This window comes from Aquarana catesbeiana, linkage group LG01, assembly GCF_042186555.1.
Source record: "Aquarana catesbeiana isolate 2022-GZ linkage group LG01, ASM4218655v1, whole genome shotgun sequence".
NCBI lineage: Eukaryota > Metazoa > Chordata > Amphibia > Anura > Ranidae > Aquarana > Aquarana catesbeiana.
Window position 1 is genome coordinate 404,888,125 of NC_133324.1, and position 20,666 is coordinate 404,908,790.

The 20,666-nt window shown below is 39.3% G+C and overlaps 1 protein-coding gene across 1 annotated transcript in view; it reads left to right on the forward strand.

The window, feature by feature from the left end:
* Nucleotides 1-16,933, forward strand: part of SLC1A1 (solute carrier family 1 member 1) — a 102,969-nt gene extending 86,036 nt beyond the window's left edge. Inside the window, exons 12-13 of the mRNA XM_073634955.1 lie at nt 977-1,111; nt 13,828-16,933. Of these exons, the coding sequence (XP_073491056.1) occupies nt 977-1,111; nt 13,828-14,080 (388 nt within the window). The 3' untranslated portion in view covers nt 14,081-16,933. The remainder of the gene's footprint in view (nt 1-976; nt 1,112-13,827) is intronic.
* The last annotated feature ends 3,733 nt before the right edge of the window (nt 16,934-20,666 follow it).

Below are 20,666 nucleotides of genomic sequence, written 5' to 3' on the forward strand. Positions count from 1 at the left end.
AAGACTATCAAAGCAGGGCAGCTAGCTTTTTTTTTTTTTGTGTTTTTTTTTATTTAATTTTTGTCAGCACAGGTTTTCTTTACACAATTTTCCCTAATCCAGCCTATTCATTTTCTGAATCCGATGCGTAATTATAGTACTGACCTAAGATGCTAATTTGACCCTCTTAAGACTGCTGCAACTTGTGGAGGGCATGACAGGATTCACATGGCTCAACTTCCTGGTATCTCTTTTTCGAACTGCACATGCACAGAGGCCCATACAGGGCAGTTTAAAGAGGTTTGAGCTGTAATTTGAGGTTTGTTACATTACACAATGTAATGAGGAGACAATCGGTCATATTTTACTGTACATTTTAGGAATATAAGCCGATTCCCCATACCAAAACCATTGAGGGCCCCTGGCTTTCTATCTTGCAGCAATCCTACCACTGAAATTAGTGGAGCTGTCAAATGAACATACATCAACATGTTAATCACTTCCATAGCACTTTTATAGAGGCACTTGAACTCTTCTTACATGTCATAAATCATTATGAGGGCAGACAATACTAAACCCAGTGTTGGGTAATGTTGGACTTTTAGCAGTTGCCTGGTCCGCTATGAATGTGAGTTATTCTAGTTCCATTTTTTTTGCATGTATTTATCGAACGTTCATTACCTTTGTTGGTGCTTACAAATGAATCAACTTATATTTAGCTTAATCACTAATTCCCAAAGTAAACATTTGAATACAGTATAACTTTTTAAACACATACAGTGAACTTCGAACTTCGAACTACAGTTGTTAATACTATACTGTACTTTTTTCTGTTGCCTTCTGCATCTGCATTATCCACAGTATAGCAATTTAATTACAAGGTTCGTTGCTGATCTAAAAAGAATGCAAGAAAGTGTAATGGAAAAAAAAAAAAACTAAAATGTGCTATGATATGTTAGCTTGTATTCTTTATTAACTCTTGTCTCATACTTTACAGTGTAACTGCAACAGCAGCCAGTGTGGGAGCTGCAGGAGTACCTCAGGCAGGCCTGGTTACCATGGTGATTGTTCTGAGCGCTGTGGGTCTTCCAGCTGAGGATGTCACTCTTATAATTGCTGTTGACTGGCTTTTGTAAGTAGTTGTTGTGGGGGAGAACACGTTTTCATTTGGTAGAGGGAAATGTTTGTTATGAATAGGTTCTAGCTACAGTTATTTCTCCATATATCTAACATATCATGACATGTTATGCCATCTATATTACCTATAGCAGACCTATAGTTAATACAACCCTGACATTGCCATCGCAGCATATTCACAAACTATCCTCAATAAACTGCTGTTGTGGCACCCTTCTGATGCAGGTATGCGACCTAATAAAGGGATGTAGTCCTAACATCCTAACAAGTCCAAACAGAATGCAGAAGTCTTTGAGGGGTTTATATTTGATTCCATTTTTAATTAACATTAGTGTTACCAAGAGTGCCAGCATTGAAAATGTGACTATAGACAGCAATAGTACCCAGAAATGAATACAATCAAACAAATAGTGGAGTTAAAATGGCCACAGCCTTTATTATTGGTATTCAAATTTATAAACATGTAACAATTTGCAGTTAAATATATTAATTTTCAAATAACTTATTAACTCAACACAACATTCCGGTAAGTAACTGAGCCACTACGACTCAGGTTGACATAAAAGTAGAACCATTTTTATTAACTGTCCCCACAAGCCAGGATTTTTTTTTTTTTTTAAACAAGCCTGGCCCAACCACACCGCATCGTAGCCAACTACACTATAGTTTGTAAATTATTGTTAAAAATGTCTAGACCAATGTCTGACAAGTGAACTCCATCTTCTCTAAAAAGTATAACTATACCCTCTTCCAAATCTAAATGCCTGAAAGAAAAACCATCAATAGTAGGTAGGAACTTTGCAATTGCCCTATTAATGTGGTTTTCAACTTTGACAAAACGAGAGTTTAACCACACTAACCTTGGGATAATTTTGGAAAAAAACAAAACCGTATTCGGAAATGACATCCAAAAATGATGGAGGTCATTCCTAATTTGAAAAATTAAGTCAAGTGTTTTTATTAGCTCTATGTCATTTCCTCCTAGGTGCAAAATTAATACATGAGGAACAGGTAATGATTGAAACATTAAACTTAATTCAACAAAGAAATCTTGCCAACTCATACCACTTCTACCATGCCAGCAAATATTGACCAAATAGGGTTTAAAATTCAAGCTTTCGGAATATATTCTTTGCAAAGCTCTCCTTTCAGCCCAGAATATTAAAGAGTGTCCCAGGATCCATACGGACAAAAACTGACCTGTAATTTAGAATAGATAGTTAGGACAATGTATAACTTATACACATCTGACCGCCATCTCCCAATCCGTTTTATACTGCCAACATCTAAACCCAATCTGTTGGCTTCAGTAGCTGCACCGATACAAATTTAATGCAATGATAGAGATAGTTTGTTCAGATTCAGAATAGACAAACATTTATAAAAAATGGCATTGAACTGAAATTTAGTCAGGGGCGAGCCATTAAGATGGATGAACAATAAATTACTATTAGGAGATCTGACCTGCAAAAATCTCTGTAACAAGACAACAGGGCAAATAGGTGAACCTGGAAAAGAATTTAAATGTAACCAAATACCTCTACCAGATTGGTCCGTTTTTGATTTGGGAATAAAAATCTTAATGTTCATGTCATCTAATAAAACATGCAACAAAAGAAGACCGAGATTGGAATTTTTTATTTGGCCCGAAAAGAGTAGTGAAAAAACAGACCAGAAGAGAATTGCCTCATAGGAGGTAAAACAGGCTATATCCACTGCCGTACATAATTGGGTAAGAATAACTGGTGTTATAGCCATTCTAGTATCCGGATGAATTGAGGCCTTTTTGTAACCTTTCAGTGCCTGTCTAACCGAAAAGAAAGTAGTGCACGATGGATAATTTTTTAATTTTAAGAAAAAAGGAATGCCCCCTAAATTTTTATTGATATGAGACCGGGACAACGATTGGGACATTAAAATATTTAAAAAGGATAAAACTATAGTTTCGGAAAAAGCAGACTGAAGTTCACCAAGTGAGTTTAGGTGGGATAACCACTGAAACCACCATACCATTGAAGCCAAGGCAACATTTTTCGCAACTTCATTGGAATCTGAGCTTTTAGAAAAAGGCTCCCTAATTTGTGATTGAATGGTAATAGCCATTTTTTAAAAACATTTTGAAACGGGGATGAGCTCCCGTGCAAAATGCGTATTCATGTCTGTACCTGCAAGAACCTGGCCATTTGCATTGGGTGTCATTGAATGCAAAACATGCCCTTTCTGTATGCGTTCGATGTTGTTGGAACAGGGTGTTGTTGTTTACTAATAAACGATCTCTGAGGCAGAAAAAGATTGAGCCAAAGCCCAATGTCTTTACAACCTCATTTTAAACTGGGATGCACTGATAGCTTCTACCTAAATGATTCATCGTAAACATACCAGGATATTCCTCTAAAATTCTTGTAGGCTTCTAAAACAATGTCAAGATGTTGAAATAAGCCTATACTTTTTTTCTGGAGTCTTTTCGCAAATGATACTGAAATAGATGCAGAATGCCTGTAACTAATTGTTGAAATTCCTAGCCACAGGTCTGCACCTATCCTCTTCTGCTTTATCTTCTTTTTTTGTCCCTTTTAAATAAAAACTCTTTTGAGGAAGGAAGAAGAGACAGTAGATCCAAAAAAATCTCCTCGAATAATTTTTTCTTTGATAAAGGATGACAGATGAAAACTTAACAGGGACAGTGTACAAGGCGTGGCTTCTTTAACATAAATTTCAGGAACATTGGCCGCAACATTAGAACCATCAGGAACAGACAGCACTGGAGATACACTATCAGAAGAGGAAAGTGATGGAAACACTGCCCCTGTAATAACAGGTGCTGGTGGGAAGGAATCTGCACTATTGCTGCCATTTGACATAGCTGAGCTAGACCAAAGCTGCAGCGGAATTTGGAACATTCTGATTGATAAAAGCTGGATTAGCTTTAACATTATCTATTAGAGGTGACAAAGAAGCAGTCAAAGAGTTTAACAATTGCAATTGAGACAACACACCATTCCCTGGAATTATGTTTGAAGCTGCTGAAGAGCACACAACAGGAATCTGTGGTGCCTCTAAAGGATTAGCAATGCTGGACCCAGAAGAGTCTTCCCCAGGTCTTCTGCTGCTGGACTGGCTGATGCTGCTGCTAGTTGCCGTAGCCAGGCTGTCACATTGGGGGTTAATAGCTGAGAGGACTGCCTGAGACGCCGACACTTCCAGTTGCCGTGGAGACCGGCCTGCTGATGTAATTCTGCTTGGCGTTTCTCTGTTTTTCTTGCTTGGAGCCTCACCGCCCACTTTGGAGGAGGCTCCGCCCCCTGGAGCTATGCTGACATACCCCCAGCTATTGGAGCCATCAGTTCAGCTGGGCGATGAAGGGGAAAACCTCCTCCTCCAAGCCCTCCTTCATTTGGCCAGAAGCACGCCCGCTTCTCCACACACCGCTGACCCTTCAAGTGCGTCTTCCTCTTCCTGTTCACTGCCGAGATCACTTCCTCCTGGGACACACGGAGCTTCTTCATCCCTCCATGGGACAGACACAGCAGGATCCAAGGGGGGGCGGCATCGATGGTGGAGGCGGTGGCGATGGCTGGGTCTGCAGAGGTGGATGCTGAAGCCTAATGTTCCGGAGGCTGTGGTAAGGAGAGGCATCTTCTCATCCATTCTTCTCCGTCTTCTGCCCCGGCTCTTTCAATCAGGCGCTGAACGAGACTCTTCATGTGACCCAAGCACCTCACCTATGAGCTCCGGTATTATAGCCTGTATTATAGCCCTAGGAGCTCACAGGCAGAGGTCTTGAGGACTGGCAGCGCGGGCTTGATGAAGCTGCCTAAAATAGGGTTTTTTCCCCTTCTAGAATAACCTTTTGGAATGTTCCCAAAGGTCAGCTGAACTTCTGGAATATTCCTAATGATCAGCTGACCTATCCCTAGCCACCTGACCTTCTACTGGTCACCTCACCTTACCTCAGGAATCACCAAAGGCTACCACCTTAACTGAAGCCTAACTCCACCCACCTACCTAACTGACCAGTTAAACTAAAGGGGGGCCTCGAAACTCCCTTGCTGTCACAGTCCCATGAGCTCGGGGGGCCTTAAAACAGCCCCCCTCACTTTCATTACAACAGTTCAAGTTCCATTTTTCAAGCCTCCCAACAGAGGGTGAGTTGTCAGCATAACATGGTAACAAAATAGAAAAACAATCACTTGAAACTACTTTTTAAATGCTGTATTGCATACACCAACTGTAGAGATAGGTGAATGAGATTGGACCAAAAAAAAAAAAAAATAGTTGCACAGCTTCTGTAAGGCAATAAAGGACCATAGGAGAGCTCACCACTCTCTGCAGTCTACTCACATCCAGGCAAAAGGGTCAGTCCCGAAACACGGGTCCTCTATTTTCGCTGTACAGGTTCTATTGTTCTATGATATGTGACCTATGGATGTTCCTGTTCCTATATTGCAGCTGTCAATAGCCTAATGACCATGCCTGGGCTTAGATGGTCAACATGGTAGGCCTTTTTTACTTATCTGCAGTCCCAGTTCACACACCTCCAAAGTTCTCCAGAAACACAGGCTCACAAATATTTTACAGCCATACCAATTGATTCCCCTAATCTTCACTCTGGTATGCCCCAATGAACCAATTAACAATTGCTGATACAGAATATGATGACAGAATCCTTAAAGTATAACTAAGCAAAACTTTTTTTTTAGTTTTGGATAGAGGAGAGATGGATTAGAATACCTGTCTGTTTTTATTGCTGTCTGTGCTCCTGTTAGGGAGATTCACCCTCTCTATTTGTCCCATTTACCATTATCTTTGAAATTGAAAATAAAAGAAAATCCCATATTTTGGGTTGTCCCCAGAAAAGTAATAGAGGGGAAATATCCAGGTGGGGACACTAGTTCTGGTGACCTAGGGGTCCCCGAGAGATTCCCTTAATTTGCATGGATTTCCTCTCACTTCCGGTTTGACTATAAGACAGGAAGTAAAGGCAAATCTCCCCAACAAAGATGGCAAAAATAAAACTTACAGGTGTTGTCTCCCCTTACGCTATCCAAAATGAAAAAAAAAGTTTTGCCTATAGTTCCACTTTAGTACAGTGGCCACAGAAAATTAGTCCGGATATCTAGTGGTGAAGATTGGTTTATTTGCCTTTTGGTTTCAGAAACTCAAGTCAAAAACTAATAGGCTCTATTTATAAATATAAACAGCTTTGTGCTATTATAATCCATGAAAATAAGCAGAGCAGAGCATATTAATTAGCCTAAATTAGTTTAGCTAACCATGTCAGTTTGGATGATTTCAAAATGGGCCATTTATCTTGTCATAACACAGAATTGTGACCCTAAGAAATAATGAAGAGCACCGCTCCAAACACAAACATGAAACAATCCAGTGACTTCAATCTTGCTGGGTGTCGGCATCCAACAGGGCTTATCCAGCCTGCCGAAACTAAATATCAAAGAGATTATGGAACCGCATACCAGTTGCCATCCCAATCACCATGTGCGGAAAAAAACACTTCAGCTTGTCTCCTCCCAAGCCACGCCCCTCTGTTGCATTTTATCCTCCCACAGGCTTAGTGGCTAAGCCCATGGGAAGGTGAAATGCATCAGGGGGTGTACCTTGGCAGGAGACAAGCTGAATGCCGAGCTCATGCAATTAATTTAAAATTAGGTTGATTATTTTTAGTAGATATCTGCCTGTCTATGGCCACCCTAAACTTGTATATTATCATAATTTGACCTGATTGCAATAAATCATTCAAACTTTGGTTGCTGACGTTTATGCCTTTAGAAAGAATAATAGAGATGAATGCCTTGAAAGTAACAAGTATATCCCTTCTGTACCATTTATCTTGTATCACCTTTTAGTTTTATAGGTTTACTTATAACTATACATTACAAGTAGCTAGTTGCGCAGCTAGTTTATAGCTAGTAATAACTAGTTTTTGTATTAATTGGAAATGGTGCAGTTGAAGCTGAAGAAGTTGAAGAATTTCCAAATCAAAAAAAGCTCATGGAAAAAGAAGTGGATGCGACAGCAGTCAGATTTCACTTTTTTTTCTGTTAGGTAAAAATTACATCTGGCCAGGGGCGTTGTTAGGGGGTGGCTATTGGGGCTATAGCCCCGAATCTGGGGCCCATAGCCCCGAGTCTCTTGCCGCAGGGTCCCTGCCTAACCAGCGGATCATGGCTGCTGTGGCGGGCTGGCTGCATGAGAGAGGCGGAGGAAAGGAGAGAAGCGAGCAGACATCTCTCTCCGCCCGCTCCACATCAGTGCTCTTCACAACCAGGCCTCTTCAATTTGGGAGCGAGGTGCGGCGAGCAGCAGAGAGATGCCATCATCTCTCACTGCCTGCCACACATCAGCGCTCTTCCGCCCTCACTGTGCGGTGGAGTGGAAGTCACGTGCTTCCTGTCATCGGTGGAGCTCCACTTTGCAGCCAGACCCCCTTGCTTCACTGTCGGAGGTGCGGCGGGGAGCAGCGAGATGACATCATCTCTCACTGCCTGCCCCGCATCACCGCTCTCCTGCTCTCACCAAATGGACCAGTGCTGCCAGTCTGCCACCAATGCAGTGTCAATGCACATTTGGTGGCACTGGCTGGCATGGCAAGTGACAATCCACATCAGTTGGCAAATGACAACCCACATCTGGTGGCCGGTGACATGGCAAGTGACAATCTGCAAATGGTAGCAGGAGATGTGGTAATCTGCAAATGGTGACAAGAGACATGGCAAGTGACAATCTGCAAATGGTGGCAGGAGACGTGGCAAGTGACAATATGCAAATGGTGGCAGGTGACGTGGCAATTGACAATCTGCAAATGGTGGCAGGTGATGTGGCAAGTAGCAATCCACATCTGCTGCCAGGTGAAAATTGCCGGTTGGCAAATGACAACCCACATTTGGTGGCAGGCGACATGGCAAGTGACAATCCACATTTAGTGGCAGGTGACGATGGCAGGTAACATGTTGCATCTGGTGACAGGCAACGGGGGCAAGTGACACGCTGCATCTGGTGGCAGGAGATGTGGCAAATGACACGCCCACTGATTCTGCATTATGGTGAGTTGAACCACTTCATTATATATTAGAATGAGAATGTATATTAGAATGTAACAATAGAAATAATGCACTTCAATGACCCTGACACCATATCAACCATGGTGCCATGATGATTGAAGCGCCAACACCAGCCATCGCCCGTGAAAAATTCCTTAGCGTTGCGTGCCTCCCCCCCTGCTGGCATGCAAAAAGGTTGGTGACCGCTGCTATGGGCTCTAGCCACAGATCTTTTGCAGACCTAGCAACGCCCCTGCATCTGGCTGCTCACTTTGTCCAACACTTCACCTTCTTACCTGTAATATTTAGATGAAAAGCTCCTAAAAAGCAACATCATAAGACTTAATTTTCTTGCCATGTTACATTTTAATTAGTCACTGGGAATCTTGGAACATAGGTGGAATTTCTTTGTCAAACCTTAAGTAATACTCTAGCATATATTTATTTATTAAATACACATTTCGATTTATCTTTGTAAACCTTTTTCCCTAATTATTTTTATGATATGACATATGCTGAATGTCTTTTTGTGAATGCTTTGCCATTTTAATAGTTGTAGGTCCCATCCTATTAGAAAGACTTATTAGACAAAATAAATAAACCACATAGGGACTGCTCTGTTGGCCACTCTGTCTTAGCAGAGTAAAATTGATAAAATTGCAATTACACAGCAGAATAGGAAAGTCCAATAACCGCGCATATGAAATGCGTAAGTATTGCTGCTTCCCATAAATATACATAGGGGACACATACAAAGAAGTATTTTTAAGCCATGCATGCTCATGGATAAGGTTATTTTTTTCTTTGATTACAGTTAGTGCCGGTTCACACAGGGGCAACCCGACTTCAGAGCGACTTTGCAAGGCAATTTGGAGGCGACTTCAGCGCGACTTTGCGCAACTAACAATGCGACTTAAAGTTGTCTCCAGGACAGGCGACTTTGGCTGTGGCCAATCACAGAATAATCAGCTCTGTGGGAGGGAGGGGGTTGCCTGGGTAAACATAGGGAATACCTGGGTAAATTCTTTTATTTTTCCTGTAAAGTCACTTCAATATAGATGGAGATCTGACTTGGAGGCGAGTTTCATTGAAATCTATGGGTACAAGTTGCCTAGAAGTCACCTTGAAGTAGTACAGGAACCTTTTCTGAAGTCGGAGCGACTTCAGTAGTGTACATTAAGACGGCTCTCATTTACTTCTATGGCATTTCTTATGTCCAGCAACTTGGGGCAACTAGAGGACTTACAAGTCGGATTCCAAGTCGCTGTAGTGTAAATCGGCACTTAATGTGTATCTAAACAAACTACAGACTGTAGATTCATCCTAAATAATGATCTGTGATTCCTTTAATAAACACATAATAATAGGTTGATCTAATCAGATTTGTATGCCTATAGCCTGACCTTTCCCAATCTGAAAGGTGGAAAGCAGAACCACAATTAAACAGAGCTTTCTGAAATAGAGTTGTCTGATATAACTGTAATTATCCATACCAGCTGGATGTTTATAATGAGTATCTGTCATCATAAACTAGGTTTTACAAGTCTGTTCTAGAAAGATTGATGATTAAATGGGTGGTATTATCTTATCTATAACTTTCAGGGTTTTTGAATGCCAAAGGCCATAATTGGGGAGGGTTGCCTCTTCCCTCTCGGACAGCTACCACACCAAATTACAGGATTAATGAACCATGAAAGGCCAGTCCCTGCCAACCATAGATATGAAAAGATGGGAAGTAAAATAAGACCTTTTAAAAAAAAATCATTTTTCGGCCCATATTTCAAAGCAACAATGATCTCTAATAATTGCATATGTTTAAAGGAATGAACTTTAACAAACAGTTCCCACCCATCAATTACTTACTTACGATTACTTACTCTATTCTGCATCTTTCCTTTCCAATTACGCAATGTTAACAAAATGCCAGTACTGCAGCACAGTCGCCCAATTGTAAGTCGCTTTTTAAAACAACGTCATTTGTAGCTTATCTCACTGAAAAGGATAATACCCATAACAGATCATTCCTTTTTAATCGCCATTACCATACATCCTTGACCTCTGGCCTGCACCTGGTGTATTGCCATGTGGTTTATAAACCAGCTGATTAAACATTGTAATTGAAGCTTTGTACATGTAGTAAAAATAGATTAAAGGAAAGTTAAGGAACACAGTGACACAAGTAGTGTAGACAGTACAAGGAATTTATTAACCTACACTGTTCTTGAAAATACTAGCACATTTAATATATTTCAGAATACTTAAAGCTGAACTCCATTCAGATGTACATACATACATAAATTAATGCAGCTCTGTAATAGTTAATGAATCATTAAATGTATTCTTTTATAGTTCGACTAATAGAAGTTTCAGAATATGATTTTCTTTAGTCTCATGCAATCCCCTATAAAGCAGCACATAGACTGGGAGAGGGATGGGCAGGACTGAGAGACAACTGGGCTTGCTGCTTGCAAATGCGTTGATAAAAATCATGCTAATAGGAGAGGATAGCAAAGGTTGGCAGTGGAGAGAGGACATCACTGTATCTCTAAACTGAAGTGGTATAATTCACCAGGCTGTCCTGTGTAAGGCTGGTCATAAAATTTTTTGTGCAATTTTTCTTTGGATTTACCATAACCTTATAATATGAGGTTAAACCTAAACACTTTCAATTTGTATGCAATCAAGCAGGCCCTTGCAACACATAGTTTAAAGTGGAGGGCCACCCTAAAATAAAAAATTGCATCACAAATCTTAAAAAAATAAAAAAAAAAACATTTGAAAAAAAAAATTACCTGAAACCCTTGTCGCTAGGCAGTCTTCCTAATCTGCCTCTTCCTATTCCGCGGCGCTTCCTCCTCTTCGGCGAGCGGCCCCGTTGCCCTCTGGGAACTGTGTGTGTCCCAGAAAACCATGGGGCCATTCACAAAGCGCAGTAGGAAACGGGCAGTGAAGCCGCAAGGCTTCACTGCCTGTTTCCCTTCGTTAAGATGGAGGCGCCGGCGATGGACGGATCTGCCTCGTGGGGCCGACATCGTGGGCTCACTGGACAGGTAAGTGTCCTTATTAAAAGTCAGCAGCTACAGTGTTTGTAGCTGCTGACTTTAAAAAAAAAAATTGTGGCCGGAAACCCCCTTTAAGGCAAATCTAAAGGAAATTGAATAGAAAATATGTATAATGTATGGTCAGCTTTAGGTTGCTGTTTAAATCTCAGGACTGAAAAACCTTTGTCTGGTAAACCAGTAACAATTTCTAAATCCTGATTAGCTTTCACCAAAATGTCTTTTAGCAATTTTTGTATACTAAAAATTTTAAAACATTTTATCTTACGTGGTCTAGATGCTGTCTTGTATATGCAAAAGTGTTCTTAGCTGAGTTACCCGGCTACTTTCACGGTTTTAATTAACTATTTTTTTTTACCTTATTCACAATGTAAATCATACAGGTTCCTTAAGTGGTTTTAAAGGCAGAAGGTTTTTCACCTTAATGCTTGCTTTCTCTGCATTAAGGTTAAAAACTTTCTGCATGCAGCCCCCTCCCCCTCAATACTTATCTGACCTTGATCTCAATCCAGCGATGGGCATGAGAGCAGCTCTCTTGGCGCTCTCTCTTCATTGGACAGTAGCCATTGGCCCATTGGCTGCATGCTGCTGTTAATCACAGCCAGTGAGGAGAGAGCAAGGGGCAGGGCCGAGCAGCATGCTGTGTCATTGGACACACAGAGCTAGCTCGGGAACGAGGATGCACAAGTGCCCCCAAAGCAAACAGCTTGCTATGGGGGCAGTCGGCAGGGGGGAGGGGGCCAAGAGCATCATTGGGGGACCCTAGAAGAGGAGAACTAGGACAATTGTTTTGCACAGAGCAGGTAAGTATGACATGTTTGCTATTTTTTAAAATAAAAATGTTGTGTTTAGAATCACTTTTTGAGGCATCATGGCATCATGATGTGCATATGCAGTAATACCCCTTAACAATGAATCAGTTTACCAAAGTCATAGATACAAAAGAGCTGTAACATTATTGATTGGTGATATATGTGACTAGTTTTTTCGCTTTACCCTTGAAATTTGTGCTGCTATATTGGTTAAGTTTGATTTTTGACTTTAGGACAGATAGGACTTTTAGGAGCACTGTTCAAGTAATTTAATTGTATAGATATGAGAAAATAAAAAAAAAACATATGAAGTAACCCATAAAAAGGCTTATTTATAACCATGCAATAAAAATGCCCCCACACAAAATTAACATTTTAGTTCTATACTTGCTATTTTAATGACTTGAGTGATAGAGGGCGACATATGTAGGAGTGTCAACAGGAGACAACCTTGCAAAAATAGTATGCAAAGACTGCTCAGTATATGTACACCTTGGATTTTTTTGTGAAATCACCTCTGCCTATGGGCAAGGTGTGAACACATTTTGCTTGTTAGAGCACAGTGACATAATTACACAAAACACTGTATACCTAATGATGTTCTTTTTAGCTTTGCAGAATGGAAAGTCAAGTTTGATGAGTGATTAGGATTACCAAGTGTCTAGATTTCATAAAGAAAGCTCTGCTTTCTTCTATGTGTGCAAACTTTTTTTAAGTATGGATAATGCAATTAAAGAGAATCTGTCACTTTACCCATTCAGAGCTCCAAAAGACAAATATAATAGCAGGGGCACCCTAGAAACCTCACTTGTTGGAGGAGGGTGGCCTGTCAAAAAAAATGTCACTTTTCTCTGATTCGGCAAACAAGTTCTCTTTAATATGTAGATTTAATCACAGCAGTAACATGTAAGTTGCCCAGAGTTTCTCCAGCTTTACCCATAACTTGTCTTGCAGCTTTAGAATTTTCTTTTTAGTTATTATTTTAACAATCTCAAATTATATTTATTTTATTTTTGTGGAAAAACACACTAATATTATCTATAGTTAGCTTTATGGCTCTCTAAAAACACAGGAGTTTACTAAGACTGGAACACACAGAATATGTAGCAACTGTGCATGGCAACCAATCAGCTTCTAGCTTTCATTTTCAAAGCTTAGGTTAGAAGCTGATTGGTTACGTTGCATAGCTGCTTCAGATTCTGTTTGCTACAGTTTTATTAAATTCCCCCACAGTTTATAAAATACATATTGAAGCTGCAATGTTTGTGAAAAAAGTGGTAGTGGAACACTTGAAGTTAGTGCCTAAATCAGTGAACTTGACCTTTATGTTGAGTATGTTGTCTAACTATATTCATTTTAATTAGATTTTGGGTGTATATACAATTTAATCTTAGACTACTGCCTAAACCTAACCTTTTATCTGCATTAACCTACTTCCTTAAACTTACTTTCTTGCTTTCTTGCCTAATCTTTCAAGTTAACCTAACCCCTACTTCTGTTATTATAAAGATAAAAAAACTTGTTATCAAAATTAAGATTATACAGCGGGCTATCACCACATTAATAGTACAGCAATAACATCAAACTGTACAAACAATGTGTAAAACATTTGTAATGAACACTACCTAACTGCCAGCTGCAGTTTAACGTTACTTTTAATATTATATTTAATATGTACTTATTTTTATATGGGTAAATTACAATTATATTTAATATGTGCTTTTCTATATATGGGTAAAAACAACAGAAAGGGATTTTAAGAAAACTCATTATCTTTTCCAGGGACCGATTTAGAACCATGGTAAATGTTCTTGGTGATGCTTATGGAACTGGGATAGTAGAGAAGCTCTCAAAGAAAGAACTGGAACAAATGGACGTCTCATCACAAGTGAACATTGCCAATCCCTTTGCCATTGATCAAGGTATACTTTCAAACGAAGACGAAGACGATGAAGGGAAGAAGTCCTATGTGAATGGAGGATTTGCTGTAGATAAGTCAGATGCCATATCTTTCACCCAGACATCACAGTTCTAAAAACATTGGGAATGCCAGCTGTTGTGGGACTTCAAGGAACGTTGAATTGATTGACATATAAAGTAAAAACAGCAAGATGAGGGGTTTTTTTTTACATTTGGACAGAGGAGCTTTTTTTTGTTTTTTGTTTGTTTTTTGTTTTTTTGGGGGGGGGGGATTTGCTCACTGTGAGCAATTTAAGCATAAAGAAGAGTTGAGAATACTTCACTTTTATAATACTGTCTTATGGTATCTAAATACCAACATTTGGAATGTATTATCAGACTTAGCATGTTCATTGCCTGTGGGTTTTCTTATCCTGGCCAATGTGAATCTTGGATAAGCTCTTCTGAAGCACAGCAACGCATTACTAGGCTTATTCAATCATGCAAAGAGCAAAGTGAAATGTGCAGCCACCCATCGCAAGCAGTCAATGTCTTTCTTTTATTGGTTTGACTAAAATAGCTGAAGTCTGATTTGATCCTAGGGATTAATGCTATTTCCACATTGTCACAGCTCTGTCTTGTTTAACTGAAAAAGCCTGCACGTTCTCTCTCTTTGGTTAAAGGACCATTAAACTTGAAATGGAAGTTGCCTTATATAAAAGGAGCTGGTGTTAACATTTACTCGCATTGGGAATGTAAGCTTTGCAGGAGTCACAGTTAACAGAGTTGATATTTTTTCATAGGTGAGGCATTATTAGCGTATATGTTGACAAATTTGGGACTTGCATCGATGGGAAAATGCAATGTGCTCAAACATCAGATTGAGTAGCTTCTAAAATCATTGAAAGATACACTTGGTCTCCTACCAAGCTGCATTTGACCACTTTCAGTCTGCTTTTGCATTTCCATAGACTTGTATGGAGAGAAGCAGTTCTGACACAAAAGCTGTAGGCCCTTACTAATGACAGGACTTACTACCACAACAGAGGTTAAAGCCTACATATAACAAAGAGCAGTGATTTGTAATCATCAGTATAAGAATTTTTTTCAGTGTTAGTTATACAGTATAATATTTGTATTGGGTCGTATTTCATGGCTTAGTGATCCTTTTTACAGTATAACATTTGTATTGGATCATTTTTCATGGATTGGTGGTCCTTTTTACAGTATAACATTTGTATTGGATCATTTTTCATGGCTTAGTGGTCCTTTAAACAAATCATACATTGTAAATTTCTGTGTACAGCAGGATTTATCTGTATATTGTGCCAAATCTATTTCCAAAAAACCTACTATTTTCCATGTTATTGTCAAAATGAAAGAAAATTACTTTTTCAAGTCTTCCAGAGGACTTCTGCATAGTAAGATGATGTTTCAGCTTGCCTTAGTTCTGGACTCATGCAATAAAGGATATGTATAATGCAGCTCTATATATGAAGCATGTAAGCATTGTTACCATTGCAGAGCATACCATTTTGGTAGCCAAAGGGTTAGGAGGTATTCCTATTCTTCGAGGAGCAGTGTTCTCTTGATATATCAATGTGCCATTCTTTGTCATTAGCAAGAGGTTCAATAGACATAATTTTCCAAATAAAATTGAATTGATGCTGAGAATTAAGTATTTTCATAGACTAATAAATTGGTACAAACATATTTGCTCATTATAAGCAATAGACAACTCATGTGAAATGCAACACTGAATTATTTAGTATATCTCAGTTGAATGCATACATATTTAATCTTTTCTATTAATTGCTACTTTGGGTATTTGTTGACCTCTGCCCATGTGTTAGCTTGTGCTAAGCTGTATCACTGAAGTTTTTTTTTTTTTTATGGAAGATTTGAATCTATATAATTTTAATAGCTGGTCTATACCTTTTAGTGTTAACCTTTTTTTCTTCTTTAAATGGAGTCACACATGTTTTATGCTGGGCATAGACAGGTTGACTGTCCAATATGACAAAATGTTAGTGGCTCCTGTGATAATCTATATGGGTAGCAATTACAAATGAGTTCTTCTGAGCAGTTTAAATCTACTGAAAAAATATTCAGTGAAGTTAGGAAATGGGAGTCACTAGAATGTCTATTTAAATATTTTTTTCACTCAAGATTCACATTACATTAGCCCAGTTTTCACAAATGTTTTTCTGTTGGACTCAACAGGAAACGTGTGAATCATTGGTGAAAGTTGTGTAAATCTTCTGTTAAATAAAAATTATAAATGGCCCCAGAGGTGTCAATCAGTCAAAGTAATTTTTCTGTACTTTACAGAGTGGGAAAAATTTTAAATGCTGTAATATTATATGTATATATTTTTATTGCTCGCTGTGTCCCTATTAAGGAAACAACCTCTTATTTCCTGTCCTGGTAGTCTCCAGGGTGGGGAAAGAGGGAAATCTCAGATATAGGGAATGAGCAATAAAATCACTTCAGCCCCGGAAGAATTTACCCCCTTCCTGACCAGGCCATTTTTTGCGATACGGCACTGCGTCGCTTTACTGACAATTGCGTGGTCGTGCAATGTTGCACCCAAACAAAATTTACGTCCTTTTTTTCCCACAAATAGAGCTTTCTTTTGGTGGTATTTGATCACCTCTGCGGCTTTAATTTTTTGCGCTATAAACAAAAGAAGAGCGACAATTTTGAAAAGAACACAATGGGGGTTATTTACGAAAGGCAAATACACTTTGCACTACAAGTGCACTGTCAGTGCACTTGAAAGTGCACTGACAGTGCACTTTCAAGTGAAGTCACTGTAGATCTGAGGGGGACATGCAAGGAAAATAAAAAACAGCATTTTTGCTTGCACATGATTGGATGATAAGTGCACTTTCAAGTTGTAGTGCAGAGTGGATTTCCCTTTAGTAAATCAACCCCAGTATCTTTTACTTTTTGCTATAATAAATATCCCCAATAATAAAAAAAAAAATTCCTCAGTTTAGGCTGATATGTATTCTTCTACATATTTTTGGTAAAAAAAAAATCACAATAAGCGTATTTTGATTTGTTTGCACAAAAGTTATAGCATCTACCGAATAGGGAATAGATTTATGGCATTTCTATTATTTTAATTTTTTACTAGTAATGGCGGCGATCAGCAATTTTTATCTGGAGTGAGATATTGTGGCAGACAGATCGGACACTTTTGACACATTTTTGGGACCAGTGACATTTATACAGCGATCAGTGCTATAAAAATGCACTGATTGCTGTATAAATGTCACTGGCAGGGAAGGGGTTAACACTAGGGGGCGATCAAGGGCTTAACTGTGTTTCCTTGGTGTGTTCTAACTGTGGGGGGATGGGACTGACTAGTGGAGGAGACCAATCGGTGTTCCTACTTAGTAGGAACACATGATCTGTCTTTTCTCCCCTGACAGAAACAGGATTTGTGTGTTTACATACACAGATCCAGGTTCTCCCTCTGTCATTAGCGATCACGGGTGTCCGGCGGGCACTCGCATCGGCTCCGGGGACATGCTGCGCACCTCCTACAGGGTCTTAAAGAGCCGACGTACAGCTACGACGGCTCGCCCAGGGGAGCCATCCTGCCGCCGTATAACGGCGACAACTGGTTAAATGGGAACAAAGACATAAAATCAATCCTCTCACTCCTTATCCAAAATGAAAAATGAAAAAAAATGTTGTTCCACTTTAAGTAATTAGAAAAAAAAACTGAAAATAAGTTGTTTGTTTTGAATTAGTTCAGTTTATTTTAGTAGTCACATTAAAGTAGAAAACTACACTGGGTAAAATACCCACAAATTACTTGAAACTGGGAAAATGTTATATCAACAGGGATATTTGGCTACCATAGCCTTTCCCTCTTTGGTTTATTATGTTCTAAATTGCTTTCAAGCATGTTAAGTGTAAATGCTCCTAAAATATCTAGCGTTGAATGGAGTAGCGAAAGATTAGAAACTCTTTCAGTTTTTTGGTTTTTTTTCTGAGAAGATTTTCTCTAAGTTCTTTTCAGGTGACAATGTTACCACCAGACAGGAAGTGTTGGAAAACCTGCAACAGGAATAAGCTGATGGGGGTTCTAGACTTACCCCACACTACTAAAGAAGTGCTCTTATTGATATGTGTGTCACTGCTGAAGATTTCCTCCCACTTCCTGTCCTAGTGATAATGATAATATTGTCAACAAAATGTGGAAATCTCCCAAGTGGTGTCCCAGACAGCAGTAAAAATCTGATAGAGGTTCTAACTCTTCCCAACCCAATTCAAGACTATAAATAAAAAGGGTGGGGGTGCACTTTAAATTAGACCAGTGCAGACCTTGAAAGTGTATTTCTATCTTTGCAGCCAAATTGGGGTAACAACTGTTTTATAATTGTTACATGACCCCATGCACATAGCATAACTTAAAGTGGTTGTAAACCTCAGTAATGAAATATGAACAAAGCGCATATATCTGTAGTGTTTACTTATCTATCTCCAAAGCTCTAAGTGTCGTTTCTCTCTGGGGGTTCGTTCCTCTGTTATGAGCATGAGTCACTTCTGAGAAGTTTTCCTGACACATGAGATAAATTTGTGACGGGGGAGGGAGCTCAGCACATAGCTTGTCTATTCAGAACACAGATCTGTATCCTTCCTTTGTTCCTGTGCAGTGTGTGAAGAGGGGTGTGTCCCTCCAGCTCAACACTGTAACTGCAGCTCTCCGCCCCTCCTATCTGTTCCTCACAAATGCAGAAGGATTTTATCACAAATCTGCACCTTTGAAGAGAAGATTGCAGATAAACATGTACAACGTATGTAGGAGTATTTGTTTCATTTCTGTATATCACCTGAAGCTATTCACTTCACTGGGTATATGAAAGGGTTTACAACCACTTTTTTAAAAAATCTAAAAATTGCTGCTTACATTTTTTTCTTTTTTGCTCGCCTTTGAAAAACTCCAAAATGTATACAATCTTAGTTTTCCCCTTCTATGTAATGTTAAGAAAGGGCCTGGAAAATTAGATTTACCATATCATTAACCCTGATTGAGGTGACAGGCAATCTTCTTCCCCGACGCTTTGTCATTCTCTGCAAAGAATGTGACAATGCGGGACTCCACCCGCCTGCCACATCACTCATTCACAGAATTCTGTCAATAGAAAACTACAAGGTCCAGCCTTTGCGGCTGTCAGCTTGTAGTTCTCAATGAACTACCATAGCGCTGTTGAGCCCTGTGGCAGTTCATTGATGCTTTCTGCTAGTGTGTAACTTCTTGGCCGTACTATGTCCAGCCAGACAGCTAACACACAGAATCTGCAAGAGCCCTGCATTGTACCCAATGAAAAAAGAATAAATGCACATTTCAGGGGTAAGGCAGTGCCATCTTAAGTATTGTTTTCTGAGTCCACAGTAGAGTGTATTTCCGCCCTTACATTGAGCACTTCCTGTACTGTTTCCTGTACAACTCCTTCTCAATCCAATGTTTCTATGGCAACCCTGCTTCCCTGCTCATAGCTGACTTGTTTCATTATTTCATAGTATTTACTTGTGCCGATTATCTAGTGTTTGCCTATGTCAGTCTTATCAGCTTCAGCTGATAAGACTGCAGTAATGCTGTCCGATGCCCAGGACATGGTCACATGGGGTGTAGTAGGAAGCTCTGAGTGATTATGCAGTCTCGTGGGATTTCAGTGTTGTGCCGTAGGAAGTCCTGATAATAGACAAACAAGCACACAGAGTGTGCCGTAAATCAGGGGAGATATGGGCATGCTCAGTGACGTTATTCTAAAGAACAAAAAGGATTACAACAATACTAAGCAAGTAAGGAGGTATCTACAAGCAGTGTTTATTAGGGTTTTTTATGCTGATTTACATGGGACAAAGTTGTGGGGGAGAGTTTACAACCACTTTAAAGGAAATGTTAGTGCTGCAAATTGAAAAGGAAAGTTATGTTGAAAAGAAATTGTATATACTATATGATTTTTTTATTTGTTATATTTTTTATTTATTGAAAGTGGAGTTACCTTTTAAAGGTGGATGGACAAACATATAGTGGGTGTTCCTCAAATTTGGCTGCAACAATGGAAATACGCTTCAAATCAAACAGCAAAGAAAACAAAAAATATTTTATATTTTCATTTGTTTTGAGTATTGGATTCTACCATTTTTTTATGTACTGTATGTTATTCCCAGCCTAACTTTTAAATATCAACAGGAATTTGTAAATCAAAGGGAAACTTGCTGCTTTAGTAAATGCTCTCTGTGCATTTTTAGTAAGATATTGTATTTTAACTGTGATTGTCCCAATAATTTCTGGGTTATGAATGACAAACGTGGGATGGAATAAAATGAAGAGACAAGGAAAAGTCGCTCAATATTTCTCAGTTTTATTAACACTCACTGTGAAATACACTGTGTCAAAAAAAAGGAATACAGCCTTGAGATAACAACATAGCACTTATACCAACACTGAAAAGTTGAAGCAACCACAGATACATCAAGTATTTATTGTTGTGCTGTGCCAGTAATCTCTGTGAATTTACTATGGAGCTGCTTTGGATCAGTAGTTTCCAGTGTGACAGTTTGGGCTCAGGACTTGTGGGTGCAGACGCTCTGTCCCTTTGCTGATTAAAAAAAAAAGTTTATTGTATCTAGTTATGAATTGCATAACAAGACACTACATGCTAAATGGTTGCGGAATCTTTTCAGTGTTGAATGGG